At 38.7% G+C, this 17,776-nt stretch overlaps 1 protein-coding gene across 4 annotated transcripts; it reads left to right on the forward strand.

Annotated features, from left to right (window-relative positions):
* The first annotated feature begins 135 nt into the window (after nt 1–135).
* numa1 (nuclear mitotic apparatus protein 1) lies at nt 136–16,178 on the forward strand. 4 transcript variants are annotated; one of them, XM_042415376.1, is made up of 26 exons: nt 136–255; nt 574–646; nt 759–844; nt 1,022–1,095; nt 1,697–1,785; nt 2,019–2,093; nt 2,231–2,324; nt 2,492–2,651; nt 3,205–3,344; nt 4,026–4,137; nt 4,702–4,819; nt 5,077–5,217; nt 5,656–5,769; nt 5,914–7,548; nt 7,963–9,555; nt 9,800–10,009; nt 10,215–10,405; nt 10,953–11,090; nt 11,844–11,949; nt 12,316–12,514; nt 12,754–12,890; nt 13,182–13,475; nt 14,050–14,151; nt 14,403–14,717; nt 15,693–15,738; nt 15,995–16,178. In XM_042415376.1, exons 2-25 carry the CDS (start codon nt 608–610, stop codon nt 15,732–15,734), a joined length of 6,204 nt encoding a protein of 2,067 aa, XP_042271310.1. In that variant the 5' UTR covers nt 136–255; nt 574–607; the 3' UTR covers nt 15,735–15,738; nt 15,995–16,178. The 4 variants fall into 4 exon arrangements, with proteins under 4 accessions (XP_042271310.1, XP_042271307.1, XP_042271309.1 ...); XM_042415373.1 differs by having other exon boundaries at nt 5,914–9,555; XM_042415375.1 differs by having other exon boundaries at nt 5,914–9,555; nt 11,844–11,925.
* Nucleotides 16,179–17,776: the final 1,598 nt, after the last annotated feature.

Consider the following 17,776-nt stretch of genomic DNA (forward strand, 5'->3'; position numbering starts at 1 on the left):
TATAGAACGAGCGCGACATTCTGTTGCCTTTCCGGTCTTTCAACCAATCAATTTCGCCTATTTTCAGACGCGTCGAAATGTGAGATCGGATTGGCTGGTTCAATCTTCAGCGACCCTATTTGAATTTCATCCATTTCATCTGACTGTTTATTTCGTAGCACAAGTCCGTGTAGTGAAACGGATGGTGTACGTTTCTTTTAAAGGACGACTAAAAACGTTACAGAGAGAAGTTGTTTTAAGTTATTGGCTTCTAAGGTAAGTCGCTGCTTGAAAGACATTTATTTTACTAACATTAACGCTATTGAGAATGAACTAACCTGCTAAATTAACAGTGGCTGTTAGCCAAGGAATAATGATGCTAACAATTAAGCTGACACTAGCGTTAAGTTAGCAATCATCATGTAAATTAACAATATCTCCACGAAGTTTAATCACCTAGTTTAGCTACTTAGCTATTTAGCAGTGGATGAAAATGCTGTAACGTTAATGTCAGACAGCCGTTAACCTAAATAACGTGAGCAATATACTGTAAATACATTTTTTAAGACTGAAGTTACAGTTTTTCTCCTCCAGGTTGAATTCCCTTTGAGATAAAGGGTCAGCCAAGATGACATTCAATCCGGGTATTAAGGCTCTTCTCAGCTGGGTAATTATATCCAAACTTTAATTTTACTGTTCTGTACTTTTACTTATTAATTCTAGCAATGCCAGTTGGATGCAGTTTAACTTAACCAAACTTTTCATGCAATGTTTTGCAGGTCAACAGCATAAAACTGTCCGACCGAGAAATTAATATCGACGATTTACAAGATGGGACACTTTTACTTAAAGTTGTTCATATGCTGTAAGTAGGATTGCTGTCATGCAATGCCAAGTCTGTGTAAACAAGTCTGTGTAAACAAGAGAAGTTCAGTGAAGTTTGAGCTAAGTTTTTTAAACATGGCTTTTCCTGTTAGTCTTTTGATTCCTCAGAATAAACCTCCACTTTGTTCTTGTTTTCATATTCTTTGTGCAATTTCAGGAAAAAGGACCCCAACCCCTCCTTCAGTAATTCCACTGAAGATCGGTTCAAGATTGTTGCTGACTTTGTGGAAAGTGAGTTTTATGTAATGTCTTTCTCAAACATATATTTAAAAAGGTGTGGTACAGTCTCCAGTTTCATCTGAGACAAGAGAATGGCTTATCACACCCGTTTTTGCTTCGGAGGGTGCTGGACCTTTCCCTCCCCCTGCTTCCAGTCTTCTTTATGCTAAGATAGACATCACCTGTCCCAGACCTATCACTGTACAAATGCATGGAGATTAAGATGAAGGTGATCTGGATCTTTTCATCTGACAAACAAGCATACTGTATTTCTGAAAATGTCTAGGTGTAGTAACTCAGAGTAAGTTAATTCCAAAACCAAAGGCATTGTTTTCTCTGCTGTCTTTTGGTTGTAAATTTTAAATGTTGCACCTTTGACCACGCCTTGCATCACAGTTGGGTGTGGTCAGAAATGTGCTCTGTTGCACCCACATGCACATCTGATAGTGACGTCAGGATTTATTTACACACTTCAAGTTCACTTCTACATCACTACAGCAAGGTGATAACATCAACCTGAAGGCAATTTTTTCTCTTTTTCTCTTTCACGTACATAGATTTGGAATATTGTGGTCCTTTTGAGAACTAATCTATCTCTGTTTTTGTTCATTAGGAGATTGCAGATTTAATACAGCAAAAGGCACTTCATTATCCTGGGACAACATAAGAGATGGCATCAACCTAACAGTAGAAATTGCAAAGGTATAAGATGACACAACTTTTGTGTCAATTATATAATGGTTTCCTTCCAAACATTTCATAAGTAACAAGTAAGATGCAACAGTCTAATGATTTAAAATAATTAATACAGAAAAGCTATGAACCAGACTCATCAGTCTTTTAAAGGAATAGTGCTTACATGGGACACACACACACACACACACACACACTCACAAATGCATCCCATTCTGACTTTATCCATGTGCTGTCACCAGGTGCTTTTGTTGCTCGTATACCACGACATGATGAATGACAGATGTACACTAAACGCGTTGGAATGCGATGTGGAGGTAAGTTGAGTGTTTGTTTTCTTTTTTGTGACTTTACTATTTAGTGTCTTGTTCACCTGTTTCTTTGAAGATATCATGTTTAATACTGGTCTTCAATTTAATTTGTTGCCAATCACATTCCTGCTCTTGTCTTTTAGCGAGAGATTGCAAACCTGACTTGTAGTTTTGTGATGGAGAGTGAGGGCTGTGTTTATCTGAGCAGTGCGCTTGAGGCCTATCTGGCATTGAAACGTAAGTCACAAATTCATTCATTTCCATCTGTGTGATATGTGATATTAATGTCTCCTGATGACACATAACTATAAATATTTATATATTCGTTTTTTTTTTCAGTGTATTTTGTATTAACTATGAAGCTGTAAAATTAGTCAAAACACATTTCTCCTCATGAATTTCAGGTTTGCCTGTCGACAGTGAAATATTTGATCGACCGGTAACCACCTCTACCTCCAATGCGTCGTCTAGCTCTGTGTTCTCAGATGACGAGTCCCCCATGTTCCACCGCACACAGAAAATCACATTTGTGGACATGCAAACAGTGGCCTCTTCCTCAGTCAGGTACCATTATGGATTTGAATTTATCTTTAATAATTTTTTATATTTTTCAAACTATATGGTTAACATAATGTTTTATTTTTTATGTTAAAACCTGTACTTAAGGGGCAATAAGTGAGAGTTTTGGTTTCCTATGGCATTACAGGATCATCAGTATATCTGTGGGGTGTTGAAGCTCTTTACTAGGCATTTTTTGCCTTAATTAGCTCCATGTCTCAAATGAAAGATTTGTAGCCTGGAGACAATATTAAGTGAAAACAGCTTTGGTTGTATTCCTTAAACCTGTAGTTGGGTTTTACATGAACATGAACATACATTAAATACAGTGAAGTAGGTGAGCAAAGGAGCAAAGTCCTTCTTGCTTGGCTTAATTTACAGTGATGAACATCTTTGTTTTCACTCTATAACAAAATGGCTAACTGTAGGGATGTATACCATTAAAACATTAAGCAATATACATCCTATAGGTGCATATCGTTTATGTTTGCAAATTCATGGGATGTTAACATTTTGGTTACAATTTTTTACCTTGCCTGATTTGCTTTTGCTCCCACAGCAATTCTCCTCTGCAAGATATTATGAACACACCCAAATTTCAGATGAGGAAGATGCAACGACAGATGATCAAGGAGAGAGACTACAGAGATTTGTTGGAGAGGGAGCTGGCTAGCAAGTTAGCACTTGTTACACAGAAAGGTACCACACAAGGCAAACCTTTTTGTACATTAGTTGCCTCTTTTTCTTTTACATCTAATGTTTTTTTTACATTTGGGGGGGACGATAACCAGTTATCCACACATGACAAACAGTGGCCAACTTAATTTATGATTAATTGAAAGTTCTGTTGTTGCCTTGGGGGAGAAAAGAAAGGCATCAACATACTTTTTCTGTTTGACTGCCACCTATTTGTGTGTGTGAAGTACAAATCTGTTCTTGCCCAACTGGTTAAAGTTGTGGAATTAAAACTGTTAAAATTCACATATTAAATTGTAACTTCTGGTCAGTTTATAAGACTTAATTTCAGCAGCATGCAGTGTTCAAACAGCGTGGTGACACCATGATTTTAATACCTCTCCTGGTGTGGGGGCAGTATTAGATGTAACAAGGTTATATTCATTGGGGTTTATTTTGTTCTCTACAGTAGATTTGTGAAAAAATGTGTAAACATTATGTAAACTGTTAGTCAAAACTTGAGCTTTCATCAGGGGGCCAAATAGTTTTGCTGGATTTGGCCCATGGGCCGCTATTTGCGTACCACTGGTCAGGCTAGGTTTGCTAGATGTGTATTTGTCTGCCTGTTTTTTTTGTTTTTTTTTAAGTTCATGTTTCTCTTCTTTTAAAATTAAAGTCTGCTCTGTACTTTTTTTTTCTTTCCAGAATCCCATATCAATCAGTTGCAGTATCGTCTGGATAAGCTGAAAGGAGAACAAGATGACAGGGAGCAGGTTGCCAGGGAACAAATCAATGAGTTTGAGACCAAGAACACTACGTAAGTACCCAATCACAGAACTAATCTAAGATCTTATCTTCTGAACATGGACAGTTAAGCCTAGTTTGGTAAAAAGTCTAAAATTGAAAGAGAATATTCAAATCAATTACGTGTTGGATGAGTGGGACGACAACCTGATAACACTATTCCAGTGCACGTAAGACATGAGCCAGGCTAAAGAAATGCAGAATAGCTGTTGTCCTAATTATATTGTCCAACACTTGCATGTCAATTTATTTTCCTCAGGGGAATGTTGTTAATGTGAGCTCATGTCCTTTTAATCAGAAAAACTTAGCCTGTAACTTAAAAAGTGTCTTGATCAGCCTTTAGAAAAAGGTTCTGATCATTCAAAAATGGCAAGTAAAATGATACATTTCATGCACCGTAATGCTCTAATATGGCATTTGTAACACAGCAATATAAACAAAACTAGTTTTACAGGTTTTTATAATTTCAGCTGCACAAGAAAAATTGTTACATTAATCCAACGCCTGTTGAGTTTGGTGTAAAACTGATAGAAGAAACTCCTTTGCTAACTTTTTTTCTGCCTTTTTTTTTTCTTAGGTTACAGATGCGTATTAATGAGATGTTAAAGCAAAATAAAGACTTCAAGAGTAACTCTTCACTCATGGAGCGTAAAGTGGATGAGTTGACAGACGAGAATGGTGTGCTCTCCTCCCAGGTATGTACACATGTACAAAGGACCTTTTGTTAAATGCGATCATGTTGTGAATTAATTTTTATCTTTTCACGTGAAACAGGAGCAGATTTCAAAAACTTCTGCTAATTTTGAGCCATACTAATGCTGGCTGTGTTCAGTGTGTTTGACAATACTAGTAACCATTTCACATTACACATCACATTACAAGTGTGTCAATGTTGAGATCAAAACTATAACTTCATAGAGATTGTCATGGATTTCTATTAATGTTTTCACAGATGAGAGCAGTGTGTTCAGAGCTGTCCATCTTTAAGGCTGAAGTTGACAGGCTGACAGAAACCCAAGCATCTGATCAGGAGGAGTGGAGAACCAAAACAGGACACCTACAGAATGAACTCAACCAAGCTACCTCTCAAAAGGTAGTGTCTAACCTTACAACCTGAAATTGTGTTGGCCACTTATCTTACACTAACAATATTATGTTATAGTTTAAATTCTGTGTCATTTAATAATCAATCACCGCAAGACAGATCATTTTTCCTCAGTTCTGGAAACAAGTTTTCATGTGTAAGGATGCCCTATCACCCATAACTGCCTGATTTAGACATTAGTTAAATGACACTAGTGACGTAAATAGACAAAGACAACAACATGAATCAGACACTGGAAGAAAAAGTCACCCTAAAATATTCATGAATGTCTTTTTAAATATAAAATTAATAAGAAATGCATTTCTATGAACTTTTTGTAACAGGTGTTGTAAGATGCCTACATAAGTATGTAAAGGGGGTACACAAGTTGCTACATTTCTGGTTTCACACAGAGTTTTTAATGTCCGATTCTCCCTTGTTTCTCAGGAGCTCCTGACTGAACAAATTCAGATCCTCCAGGGAAAGATTTCCTGTTTAGAGGAAGAAATAAGCAGGGCCACTAAGGAAGAAGTAGGAGAGAATATGGGGCCTGTAATGGAGGTAAAGTATAAAAGCTTACAATTGTAGTATCAAACAAAACTCAAATGCTTGTTTGATAATCAACTTTCTTTGTTTCTGTTTCCTTTCATGTTTAAACATTTATTTTGTTTTAGATGGTAAATCATAATTTTCTCAAATTTCCAGAGAGAAATGTTGGAGAGTGAAATCAACGATTTGAAGAATGACCTGGAGAGCACAATTGGCTCCCTGAACAAGGCGGAGGTGGAGATTCAGGCCAAAACACAGCAGCTCACAGAGTATCAACAAGAAATTACTCAACAGAAAGAACTCCTGGAGCAACAAAAGTCCCAAACTGAGGAAATTATTCAAGCTAAGGATGAAATTTTTGACAAGTTGCAAAAGGAGATCGCTGAGCAGAGAGAAGTCCTTCAGCAAAAGATCCAGGATCTCAAGTTTCAACTTGAGCAGGTTGAGCTGCAGAAAACCGAGCAGACAGTCAGACTGCAACAGCATGTTGCTGCTTGTGAACAGGAAATTGAAAAACTAAAGGAAATTAAGAAAGAGAAGGAAGACCTCCTTAACCAGACTGAAGAACGGGTGAAAGATCTTGAGACAAAGTTATCTGCTGTCAGTGCTCTTCTCGCTGATAGAGATCAACAAATTGACAGTCTCAGAGAAGAAGTTGATGTTCTTACAGATGAAAACAAAAAAACCAAAGATGAAATTCAAGCCAAAGAGGAAATGCTTGCCCAATTAGTTCTGGAGAAATCAAATCAGCAAGAGATTCTTCAGAATAAAATCCAGACCTTAACTGTCCAAGTGGAAGATATTAGCTCATCTCTCAAACAAGCTGAACAGGAAATTCAACTTAAGCATGACCTTCTGGCTAAAACCCAAGAGGAGAATATCGAACAAAGGGAGGTACTCCAGCAACAGATTATAACCTGTGAGGAGGAGGCTCGGAAGCTAAATGTAGAGATACAGGTAAAAAATGAGCAGCTTGTTATCCTGACTAATGACAGCTCCAAGCAGTCTGAATTACTGCAGGAAGAGATCAGAGGTCTAAAAGGCCAAGTAGAAAGTCTGCATGACTCTCTCAGAAAGGCTGAGGAACATGTTCAGTCTCAACAGGTGATGCTTACAAAGCAGGAGCAGGAAAGCGTTCATCAAAAAGACCTCCTGCAGCAACAACTGTCTGCTTCTGAAGAGAGGGTAATTGGCATGAAGGAGGAGATCCAGACTAAAGAGGAACAGATTACTTTGTTGAAAAATCAGTATTCAGAGCAGTCAGAACAACTACATCAAGAGATCCAAGGTTTAGAGAAGCAGGTGGAGAGTCTCAGTTCCTCACTGAAGATGGCTGAGGAGAATTTGCAGTCCAAGGAAAATCTGTTTGCCAACGAGCAACTACAGAGTACTAAGCATATTGAGGTGCTCCAGATGGACATGGTAGCATCTCAAGATGAGGTGAAGAGACTAAACTCAGAGATCCATGCTAAGGAGGAGCAGTTAAGTCTGCTTAAGAAAGAGAGCTCTACACATTCTGAATTGCTACAGCAGGAGATCGAATGTCTGAATAAACAAATCAAAAGTATGAGTGATTCTCTACAAATGGTCAAGGATCAGGTTCAAGCCAAAGAAGATCTGATGGCCAAGCAGGAGGAGGAGAGCACTTTGCAGATTGAGGCTCTTAGAAAGGATAGTATGGCCCTTGAGGAGGAGGTTAAGCTGCTGAGGGAGGAGATCCAAACTAAAGAGGGACAGGTGAACTTGTTAAAGAACGAGAGCTGCAAGCAAACAGAAGTGCTACAGAATGAGATCCAAAGTCTCAGGGACCAGGTCCAAAGTTTGAGTGAATCCCTGAAGACTGCAACAGAGCAAGTTCAGGCTAAAGAAGACTTCTTGGCAAAGAAAGAATTGGAGATTTCTCAGGAAAGAAATAACTCTGAAGAGGAGATAAAGGGGCTTAGGGGGCAGATCGAGACTAAAGAGGAACAGCTCGTCACACTGAAAAAAGAGGGCTCTGTACATTCTGACATGCAACAGCGAGAGATCCAATCTCTCAAAAACCAACTAGATGATATGTGTGTCTCTCTCACAAAAGCTGAGGAGCAGGTTCAGACTCAGCAAGCTTTGCTTACCAAGCAGGAGGAGGAGAGCACTTTGCAGATTGAAGCTCTTAGAAAGGACAGTGCGGCCCTTGACGAGGAGGTTAAGCTTCTGAGGGAGGAGATCCAAACTAAAGAGGGACAGGTGAACTTGTTAAAGAACGAGAGCTGCAAGCAATCAGAAGTTCTACAGAATGAGATCCAAAGTCTCAGGGACCAGGTCCAAAGTTTGAGTGAATCCCTGAAGACTGCAACAGAGCAGGTTCAGGCTAAAGAAGACTTCTTGGCAAAGAAAGAATTGGAGATTTCTCAGGAAAAAAATACATTCCAAAACTTGAAAGCAACCTCTGAAGAGGAGATAAAGGGGCTTAGGGAGCAGATCCAGGCTAAAGAGGAACAGCTTGTCACACTGGAAAAAGAGGGCTCTGTACATTCTGACTTGCAACAGCAAGAGATCCAATGTCTCAAAAACCAACTAGATGATATGCGTGTCTCTCTCACAAAAGCCGAGGAGCAGGTTCAGACTCAGCGAGCTATGCTTACCAAGCAGGAGCAGGATGGTGCTCAGCAGAAAGAGCTTCTACAACAACAGCTGGCAGCTTCTGAGGCAGAGGTGAGGAAGATGAAAGAGGAGATCCAAGTTAAAGAGGAACAGATGATACTGCTGAGAACTGACAGCTCAGAGCAATCTGATTTACTACATCAAGAGCTCCAAAGTTTAAAGAAACAGGTTGAGACTCTTGACTCCTCACTGAGGAAGGCTGAGGAAGATGTTCAGTCCAAGGAAGATCTGTTGGCTCAGCAACAGCAAGTAAATACTCAACAGAAAGAGTCAATCCAGAGCCTACAGGAGCAAGTACAACAAAACAAAATTCTGCAGGAACAGATTCACTTGTGTGAAGAAGATATTCAAAAGCTAAAAGAATCTCATAGTGAGAAAGAGAGCCTCCTTCTCAAGGCTGAAGAGAAGCTTGAAGTTCTCCAGACAGAGTTGTCTGCTGTCAACATCCTCATAGCTGAAAAAGATCAAAACCTCAACACTCTCAGAGAGGAGGTTGCTGCAAAAGCTAACTTGGTCCAAAAAGCAAAAGAGGAGGCTCAAACCAATGAGAAAATGCTGTCAAAGACACAAGAGGAGAACTCTAAACAGAGAGATGTTCTTCAACAGGAGATCCAGGATCTGAAAGGGCAAGTGGAAACCATTTCTCTAAAACTTGTGACTAAAGAGCAGCTGTTACTTGAAACTCAGCAGGGGTCTGCTCAGCAGATAGATATCCTCCAACAGCAGCTCTTTTCAGTAAATGCAGACCTGAACCAACACAAAGAGACACAAGCCACAGCCCTCAGACAGAAAGAAGCTGAACAGGAGATTCAGGCTACCACTCTCAGGGAAAATGAGCATCTTGTCCGGGAAAAAGAAGTACTCATGGCCAGGATACTCCAGGCAGAAATGGATCAGCAAGCTCTGGAGAAAAAAGTTGAAGCCATGGTCTTTGAGAAGGAGAGGCTTGTTAAAAACAAGGAGATCTTAGAGAGGGAGAACATAGCCTCCTGCAAACTGGAAGCTGTGCTACAGCAGGAGCTTGAATTATTGAAAATGGAGAAAGAGAGACTCTTAAAAGAGAAAGAAAAAGCTGAAGAAAGCGAGATGCTAAAGAAAGACCTGCAGGAACAGCTCTTAGCTAAATCTGAGGCTGCACAACACTACAAGGCACAGGTTAGTGTGACTCAAAACAGTCCACACAAAACACAACTCAACTCAGTTTCACTATTTGTATCTCTGACTACTTATCTAAAGCAATAATTTTTGACTGAAAACACATTTGATTATTTCCTTTCTGTTTATTACTTAATTGACCTGTAACATCAGCTGGTATTCTTCCTGCAATAGTTTCAATAGATGATTTGTTGGGATTTACAGATTAACAATAACATATTTGGTTATTATCATAATGTCACAGATGGAGAAGGCAGTGAGTCATTACAATGAGAAGAAGAAGCTTCTCCAGCATAGCCAAGAGGAGGTGGATGGACTCAAGCATTCTTTGGATGAGAGAGAGCGTGAAGTGAAGGCTATTACAGTGGAAAACAAGTGTCTTCAACTGGATCTGGAAGAGGCCAAAAGCAAGGAGAAGACACTTTTGAAAACTGTGGCCAGTTTGGAGGCACAGGTTGGTTTTGTATTATGAAGTATTAAGAGATTGTTGTACAATGAGCATGACCACACATCCTCACAAAGATTAGACTTAAACAGCGTCTGTTCTGTTTTTAGTTACTGTAAAACTAGAATGAAGCTTTATGAGTTAAATGACTTTGAGAGCACAGTCATGCAGCATTCCAACCTGATCTCCTAACACTGTATCCGTTTATCTTTAGCTGGCCTATGCTGACCATAACCTGCGGGCACACAATAAGATTCCCGGAAATGAAGGACATGCGTCAGAGTCGCAGTACTTTGAGGTTCCCAAAGCACGCTTGAGTGTTCACACTAGAGTTCAGGTGAGGAGAACCTTGAGCTCTGACAGCCTGGACCAGAGCTCTCTGGAAGACTCTCTGAACAACACAAGGTAATGCTCCTCTCACATAAGAAGCATGAACTCTTTTAGGGTTGCAGTTATCTTGGTGTAATAAAGCAGAGAAAAACAGAATATTTTTTATGTTCTTTGGCAGCCATTTTGATAAAAAAAAAAAAAATGTTTTTTTGATTTGTATTTTCAATGAAAACTAAGGTGAAAACGAGTTAACCTAATCATGCCCAAAATAATAGGATCTAGTAGTTTCAGTTATTAATGTTACAGCGTGATATGTGAGCAGAGCCTCAGTGCGTTATAACTATTTTGGGACAGTTTCAGTCACATTTTGCAGGCCTGCCACTCCATAGTGCTGCTGTTGTGCTTTAAAACTGTTCAAAGTTCTTTTTATATAGTTTTTGATAATATCCCTGAAAGTTGCCTTTTTACCCTGCCTTTTTTTTGTGCACTAACAAAAAAAACAAGGAAGAAATACAACTTAAGAAAAGCAAAAATGTCATTAAAATCTTTAATTATAGATAGATGTTAATCGATAGTGGGAACCTGTTTGTAAAATCGCAGAATACTTTTCTCACCTTTGCAGGAAACTTTCAGCGCCTGACGAATCAAGCACACCGCTTGTTCGCAGTTCAGAGCGCCTGGCAGCCAAGCGCCGGGGTCTACATGCTGAGTCTCTGGAAACTTTGTACTTCACACCTATTAACACCAGACAGGTTAACAGGTATGTCACACAGATGTGGCAAACTTGGGAGTTTTACAGAATAGCCATCTGTCAGAGGTTTCTGTAGTTACTGAGTAAGTGAGCATGGTGGGTGTTGTGATGTATTTTTAGCATGTAGTATGCTAAATAGATGTGTCTCTTGAATTACCCTTTACTCAGCCTTTTTTGACCTACATTACATTGTGGATACATGCTCAAACATATGTTTAGAAAATTCAGTGGGGTTGTTTTCAGCTTCTCTTCATGTTTTATTCCTGTGATATTTTATTATTTTTGTTTTTGAGGTGAGATGTAAAAATCAGACCAGTCAAGTGGTTTATACTGTATATGGAAATCCCCTGGCATCTAGAGACCAGTTGAAATTGTGTAACTGACTTGAACAGACACCTATTATCAGTCCTGTGTAACAAACTTGAAACTTAATTTGTTCCTGTAAGCATTTATTATGCTAATGTTTTATTGTATTGTGTAAAAACACTTATGGAACTAATTTATGATATAATCTACAAATGATTAAATACATTTCATTACATCTCCTTTAAAGCTACAGCTTCTGTAGAGCTCATTATTTGCTGGTATTTTAAGAAATCCAGTGGTTTATATCTTTTTGAATATTGAAAGAATTGTCCTGGCAATTTCCCCCTCCCCTCACACGTAATTTCCTGATTTCAGTGTTACCAGAATTAGTTTTTTTCCTGCATACTCTGCCATTCAGATTCCTGTTTTTTTTTTTTTTTTTTTTTCTCCTTTTAGGACCAGTGCAGAGCACAAAATGGAACTGGATTCAGCATGTAAAAATGCATCTTCATCTGTCAAACGACGTAGGACCACGCAGGTTATAAACATCACCATGACTAAGGTGGAGGAAACTCACCTACATGCTTCTGAACTTTTGCATGTTCACAGTTTAGCACAGTTACACTGCATGAACACAGGCGAAAACACACACCAGGTTGAAGATGGTTATATATTCAAATAATCACTTTAGCAATGTTTCTCAGATATAGTCAAAAGGATATTTGTTAGGTATTTCTTGTCCTGGTTATTACCATTACACTTAAACAATTGCTTTCAAGATCTATAGAGCTTGATGTGCTTCTGCTCTTAATACTCTCTGGCAAATGAAGAAAACTGATTCAAATAGCTGAATCCAGGTCTTAACATGTTCAAAACAGTCACACAACCAATGTTTTCTTCTAACTTTAAATTCAACTCTCATCTGTAGAAAACTCCAGGACGCAATGAAGGTGATGAGACTTTCTACAGCGTGGCCTCATCTCGCTCCCAGCCGAACCTCTCCAGTACCCACGCTGCACGACCCGTGTCTATGGAGCTTTTTGACACACCTGCCAAAGTGGCTGGAGCTGGCAGCGACCAGCTCATCGGCCTGCCAGGTTATCGACGGAGCACGATACATTCACAGAGTAAGTAGAAACCTGGCTTACTCACAGGAGATTGTACTGAAGGATACAAAATGAAGGTCAGGGTGAAGAAAATATTAAACACTTCATAATGTCAAACACTGGGACCCACAGGGGAAAATAAATGGACCCTTTTCAAATGCATATGGGAAGCATCGAATTTATCTGATAGGTACCATGGATAAGTGCTACTATGACAGTTATGCATAGTTGCCTATATTTATACATCTGTACATCTTCAGCTGCTAGTACATTCTGTGTGGGGGCAGAGAACGAGCCAGACGGTGCACCTGATGACTGGATGAGGATTGCTGAGCTCCAGGCAAGGAACAAGGCCTGCCTTCCTCATCTAAAGAGCAGCTACCCTGTGGAGTCTGAGGTTGGTTGACAGGAACACTTAAGTGCAACACAACAGGCATACAGTCACATATGCATATTAATAGTGAGCCCAATTTGTAGACAAAATAGTGATGAATAAAATACTGTGCACAGGTAGTTGCTGTGGCACCAAACCAGAAATGTATTCAAACATTGATTTACACATTAATCATTACTGTAAATCTGGTGATACTAGTGAAAATCACATCTGCAACAAGCTTTAAAAGATGTTTTTTCTTGTTGCATTAACTTGAACTTCCCGCCACTCATGCCTCTCTGTCTCTTCCTCTAGTACTGCCGCACCGGTGCGTTCATTTTCACAGACGAAGAGCTCCGTACCGGTGATCCGTCTGAAACAATCCGGCGGGCGTCTGCATTGCCCAGTCAGCTGCAAGACTCTCTCGCCTCTCATCGCCACTCCCTCATGGTGGGGCAGATGGGTCCCGCAGCCAGTACTCGTTCTCACCGTCTGTCCTTGATGCCAGGCCAGCTGCCGTCCAGAACTGTCAGCTCCTCTCAGTTGAGAAGCCCCAAAGCCACAAAGCGCTCTGCATCTACGTTATCTCTACATCAAACTTCGCCTGAGGTTGGTTTGCATTAGTGTGCACAGAAATATTTGTTGTATTTTGCACTGATGTTAGAGCCTGATATTGGAAAGCAGACGTTATCGGTCAATATTGGCTTTTCACAGTTACATCTGTATCAGTGTATATGTTGGCAGAAAACTCAAAGGAAGCACAGTACAGGAACAATATTCTGTATATTTGACCCCTGTTTTTACTTGTAAATGTAATATGTTTTGTTAGATGTATTTTTCTTGTGATTTCCTGTGAGGTTTAGTCTTCAAAATGTACCATTTTCCTTTACTTATCATTACAAGTCAATTGTACAACTGTAAACTATCCTGTCACACTTAATATCTTTGTCACTTGTCTTGAAGTTAGAGGGATCCTTGTCAAACATGTTTTTACAAGAGTGTAAAAAGAGCTTTTTGAGTATCACTAAACTCTTAATGGTGGTTAGGCTTTTGTATTGATTGCTTATTTCATTGGTTACTCAAACTTAAATGTCACAAAAATGACCATGAGTCATAAATTTTACTTCCTGAAACCCTCTCTCCCATTTGTCTTTTTCCTAACTTTTTTCTCTCTATCTGACAGAAAAAGTATAAGGCCAGCTGCTTCCCCCGTCCCCTCACTCCCAAAAATAAGAACGTGAACAGTGGATCTTCCAGCTCTCAACTTCGTCCTGCCCTCAGCCCAGTGAGTGTTTATATATACATGCACATTTGGAATTTACTGGTTGGTTGACAGTGACCACACATTTTTTCATTGGTCATTAATTTTCAGTGCCATTTGGTTATTATTTTTAAAATAGATGTTTCATATTTCATCAGCTATTGTCTTGCTTCCTAAGCTTTCTTCTTCTTATTTATTGAATGTTGTCATGGAGTACAATCATACTTATTAAGTCTTGCATGCTTCTCTGACAGTTTCTCTTGTATTATTCTCAGGCTGACCGCAGGCAGTCTATGATGTTCACTATCGACAACACCCCTAAAAACAACAACTACCTAAAGAAAAGTCTAAACAAACTGCGCAGTTCCACCCGGAAATCCCCGGGCACAAATTCAAAGAAGACACCCGCTCAGACTGCGCGCAAGTGTCAGGAAAATCTGCCCGCAGGAAAGTCCCGCGCTGGAGTGGAACGAGAAGGCAGAGCTGGCAGCTTTAAGTCACCCCAGGTTTCAATGAAAGGACAGAAGAAGTCTCCTCAAGCCACCAGCAGGACTTCAAAGCCTCAAGGACTCACAGCTAGTGCTCGCAAGGTGAAAACACAAACATACAAATTCATTCAGGGTTTTACGGGGCACACTTAAATGAATCAGTTTTAAGGTAACCTGTGGAGTAGCTTGTTATGTAGTGCTTTTAAGTGTTGGTGGAGACTGTACAGTAACTTTACATCATAACAGCGCTGTACAGCTGCATTACTGTAATAGTCAAAAACTCCACAGGGTACTTTTTTAATAGTGATACACACACAATTACAAATGAAATAGATGAATGTCACTGATGCATGCTACTTGCCAAAGGTTGATTTCACAATCTAGTGCTGATAAACTGGTATCTCAGTGGATATGCCTTCACTTTATTACCATTAATTCAACACAATAGACTATTTGACTTGTCAAATAGGTTAAATGGCTGCTTTTGATTTGGTTGAAAAACAGTCACTAGTTACACCTGCGCTGTTCCTGCTATGACAAGGAAAAATTGAAAGATTGAATCCAATCTTTGTGAAACATATAATCAACTTTTGTTGAAACTTTACTACTTTTTGATCATTCTTGAGTCTACAGTTAGTGATGTTGGTTTTATTGCTGCATTGCAGTATTTTCCCTGTTTTTAATCATTTTCCCTCTCCGTTCACACATATGAAGGTGACAGAGCCTTTGAAACGCCTCCATATAATGAAGTCCAATGCAACACCACTAACTACTGCCTCAAAATTGATTATAGACTTAAATCATCACCTTTCTGACACACAGTTAAAAAAACTAAAACATCAAAGATTTATTACAGGGATATTGCCTTGTATTGGATAGTACAAGTCTACCTAATAAACTAGCTTTGTGTATGCTGGTACAAATTACTGGAGATGATTTTATGTTTTTGTGTCAATCATTAGTGAGCTAATCTTTGCACATCATGCAGCAAAACTGCATAATGGTGAAAGAAGTTGCTTGGAATATGTGTTCAGTCATTATATCTCAGTAACTGCTGAATTTGAACACTGTTTTCAGAAGTGTGTATCTATAAAGGAAGAAAATCTTGCTGAAGTCTGAAAAGGTCAATATTGATCAAGACAAGTGATTTTTAATTTATTTGATTGTGGGTTTGGGTCTTCACACTTATTAACAGCTGGTAGTTGGTTCTCCCTTAATTCAATAATAACTCACGGTGTGTTTGTTCCTATTAATATAATGGGTGTCCACACTTCTGTCTTGTTAAACACTGACTACTATTTATCTAAATGTCATATTCACCTTGCATTGACATGTTTCTCTGAGCTTAAGTTTAATCATCAATATGTTTTATCCCACAGATGATGGGCAGGATGAAGGTGTGAGGACTCGTTCCGAAATTGGAGTTCTGATCTGATACTTTTATTACTTTTTTTTTCAAAACAGTTAATTTTTACTGTTGTCCTTCAGGACAATCTTAATCTTCCTTTTTTATTTTCTCTGTATTATATTTACATGTTTGTCAATAAAAAGACTTAAATGGCACATTGTGGAAAAGTCTGTTAGTCATCAAAGTTAAATCTGTGACTCTGGGTGCCCCACTGGTTGGTCCAGGTAATCTTGGAACAGAGCATGTCCTCATATTTATATAAGGACAGGTTTAGATATTCAGACATATCTGGAACATATCTGTAAGTAACGTAGATGAATTTTGACAGCACGTCCTCCCATCAAGCTATGTACCCAACAAGCTCTACTGAAGATTTATGGTTACTTATTGCTGAGGATGGGGTGAGAACCACGCTGGCCTGTTGGGGGCAGTGTCCCTTTGCTCCTCTGAGACCTGAGTTTCAGCACTGATTCATTGTGTTTGAATGTGTTCAAGCATGACGATGATAAAGGTAGACAGAAGACGCTGTGACAGTGTGGTATGAAGATCCCAAGAGCTACTAAGAAATAACCATCCAAAAATAATTAGTCCAAAGGCTGCAATGCAGAATTGTGTTGATCCTCATGTTATAGTGGAGACATTAAAGTCCATTTTTTTCTCCCCAAGAACATGTAAGTCCAAATTCATAACTCATACTATTACTAATTAACTCATGCCATTATTTTTATAGTTCATATTCATGTAAACCTGGTATATAAATGACTCTAAGCACATGAAAACAGGTCGCTGGAGTTCCTGACTCAAACTGAGAGACCACAAACTATTGTTGACGTGACTTCCTGGTGAAGTTCTGCTGTTATGATTAAACTGTGTTAAACGACCTGAATATTTAATTTTGAAAAAAAAGAAAAACGATTTAAGTATTGTTAATTTCATTGCTATATCCAATAAATGAAAACTTCTGCTGTTTTCTCTCACTGATTTATTCTATGGATGAATGAAAACTACAGTAATTAGATATCTGGTGTGTGCATTAAGAAATGACAGTTTTGCAGAAAACATTTACCTCTTAATATATCACAACATTGTACAGGTTAGCTGATTTAGAGTCTGTAGTGTTTTTTTAAATGCTACACATTAAATCACGACATGTTGATAAGGAACAGGCCAGTAGAAGTGTTAAAACTTGAATTTCACAGTTGACAATTTATGTTCAAAACGTCAAAATTTTACAGTGTGGCTGATTTTGAATGCTTATATTGACATTTATATACAGATTAAATGATTATGTGGAGATAAAAGTTCAGGGCAATTTTGATAAACTGTATTATTTGTGCAGTTTTGCTGTTTTGTGTCAACATTATGCGACGATGACGCTTTTATCTGAAGGTTATGCGCCGGTGTTACAGTGTATTTGGTAACCCATCAGATTCTGTGACCTGCAGTGTTGGAAGTACTCAGATCCTTTACGTAAGTAAAAATATCAATACCACAATGTAAAAATACTTAATTACAAGTAAAAATCCTACATTTAAAATCATACTTAAGTAAAAATATATAATGTATTACTGAAAGTACTAAAGTAAACGCACTAATTTTGCAGAAAATCGGGCTGTTACTGATATATTAAAATGCAGATTATGCATTGGCTCATCAGTATCATCAGTAATAATGATATACTTTAAATTTATTTAATATAGTGAGTATACTTTTACTTGAGTAAAGGATCTGGGTGTTTCCTCCAATCGCTTCC

Source organism: Thunnus maccoyii, chromosome 6 (genome assembly GCF_910596095.1).
Source record: "Thunnus maccoyii chromosome 6, fThuMac1.1, whole genome shotgun sequence".
NCBI classification, from domain to species: domain Eukaryota; kingdom Metazoa; phylum Chordata; class Actinopteri; order Scombriformes; family Scombridae; genus Thunnus; species Thunnus maccoyii.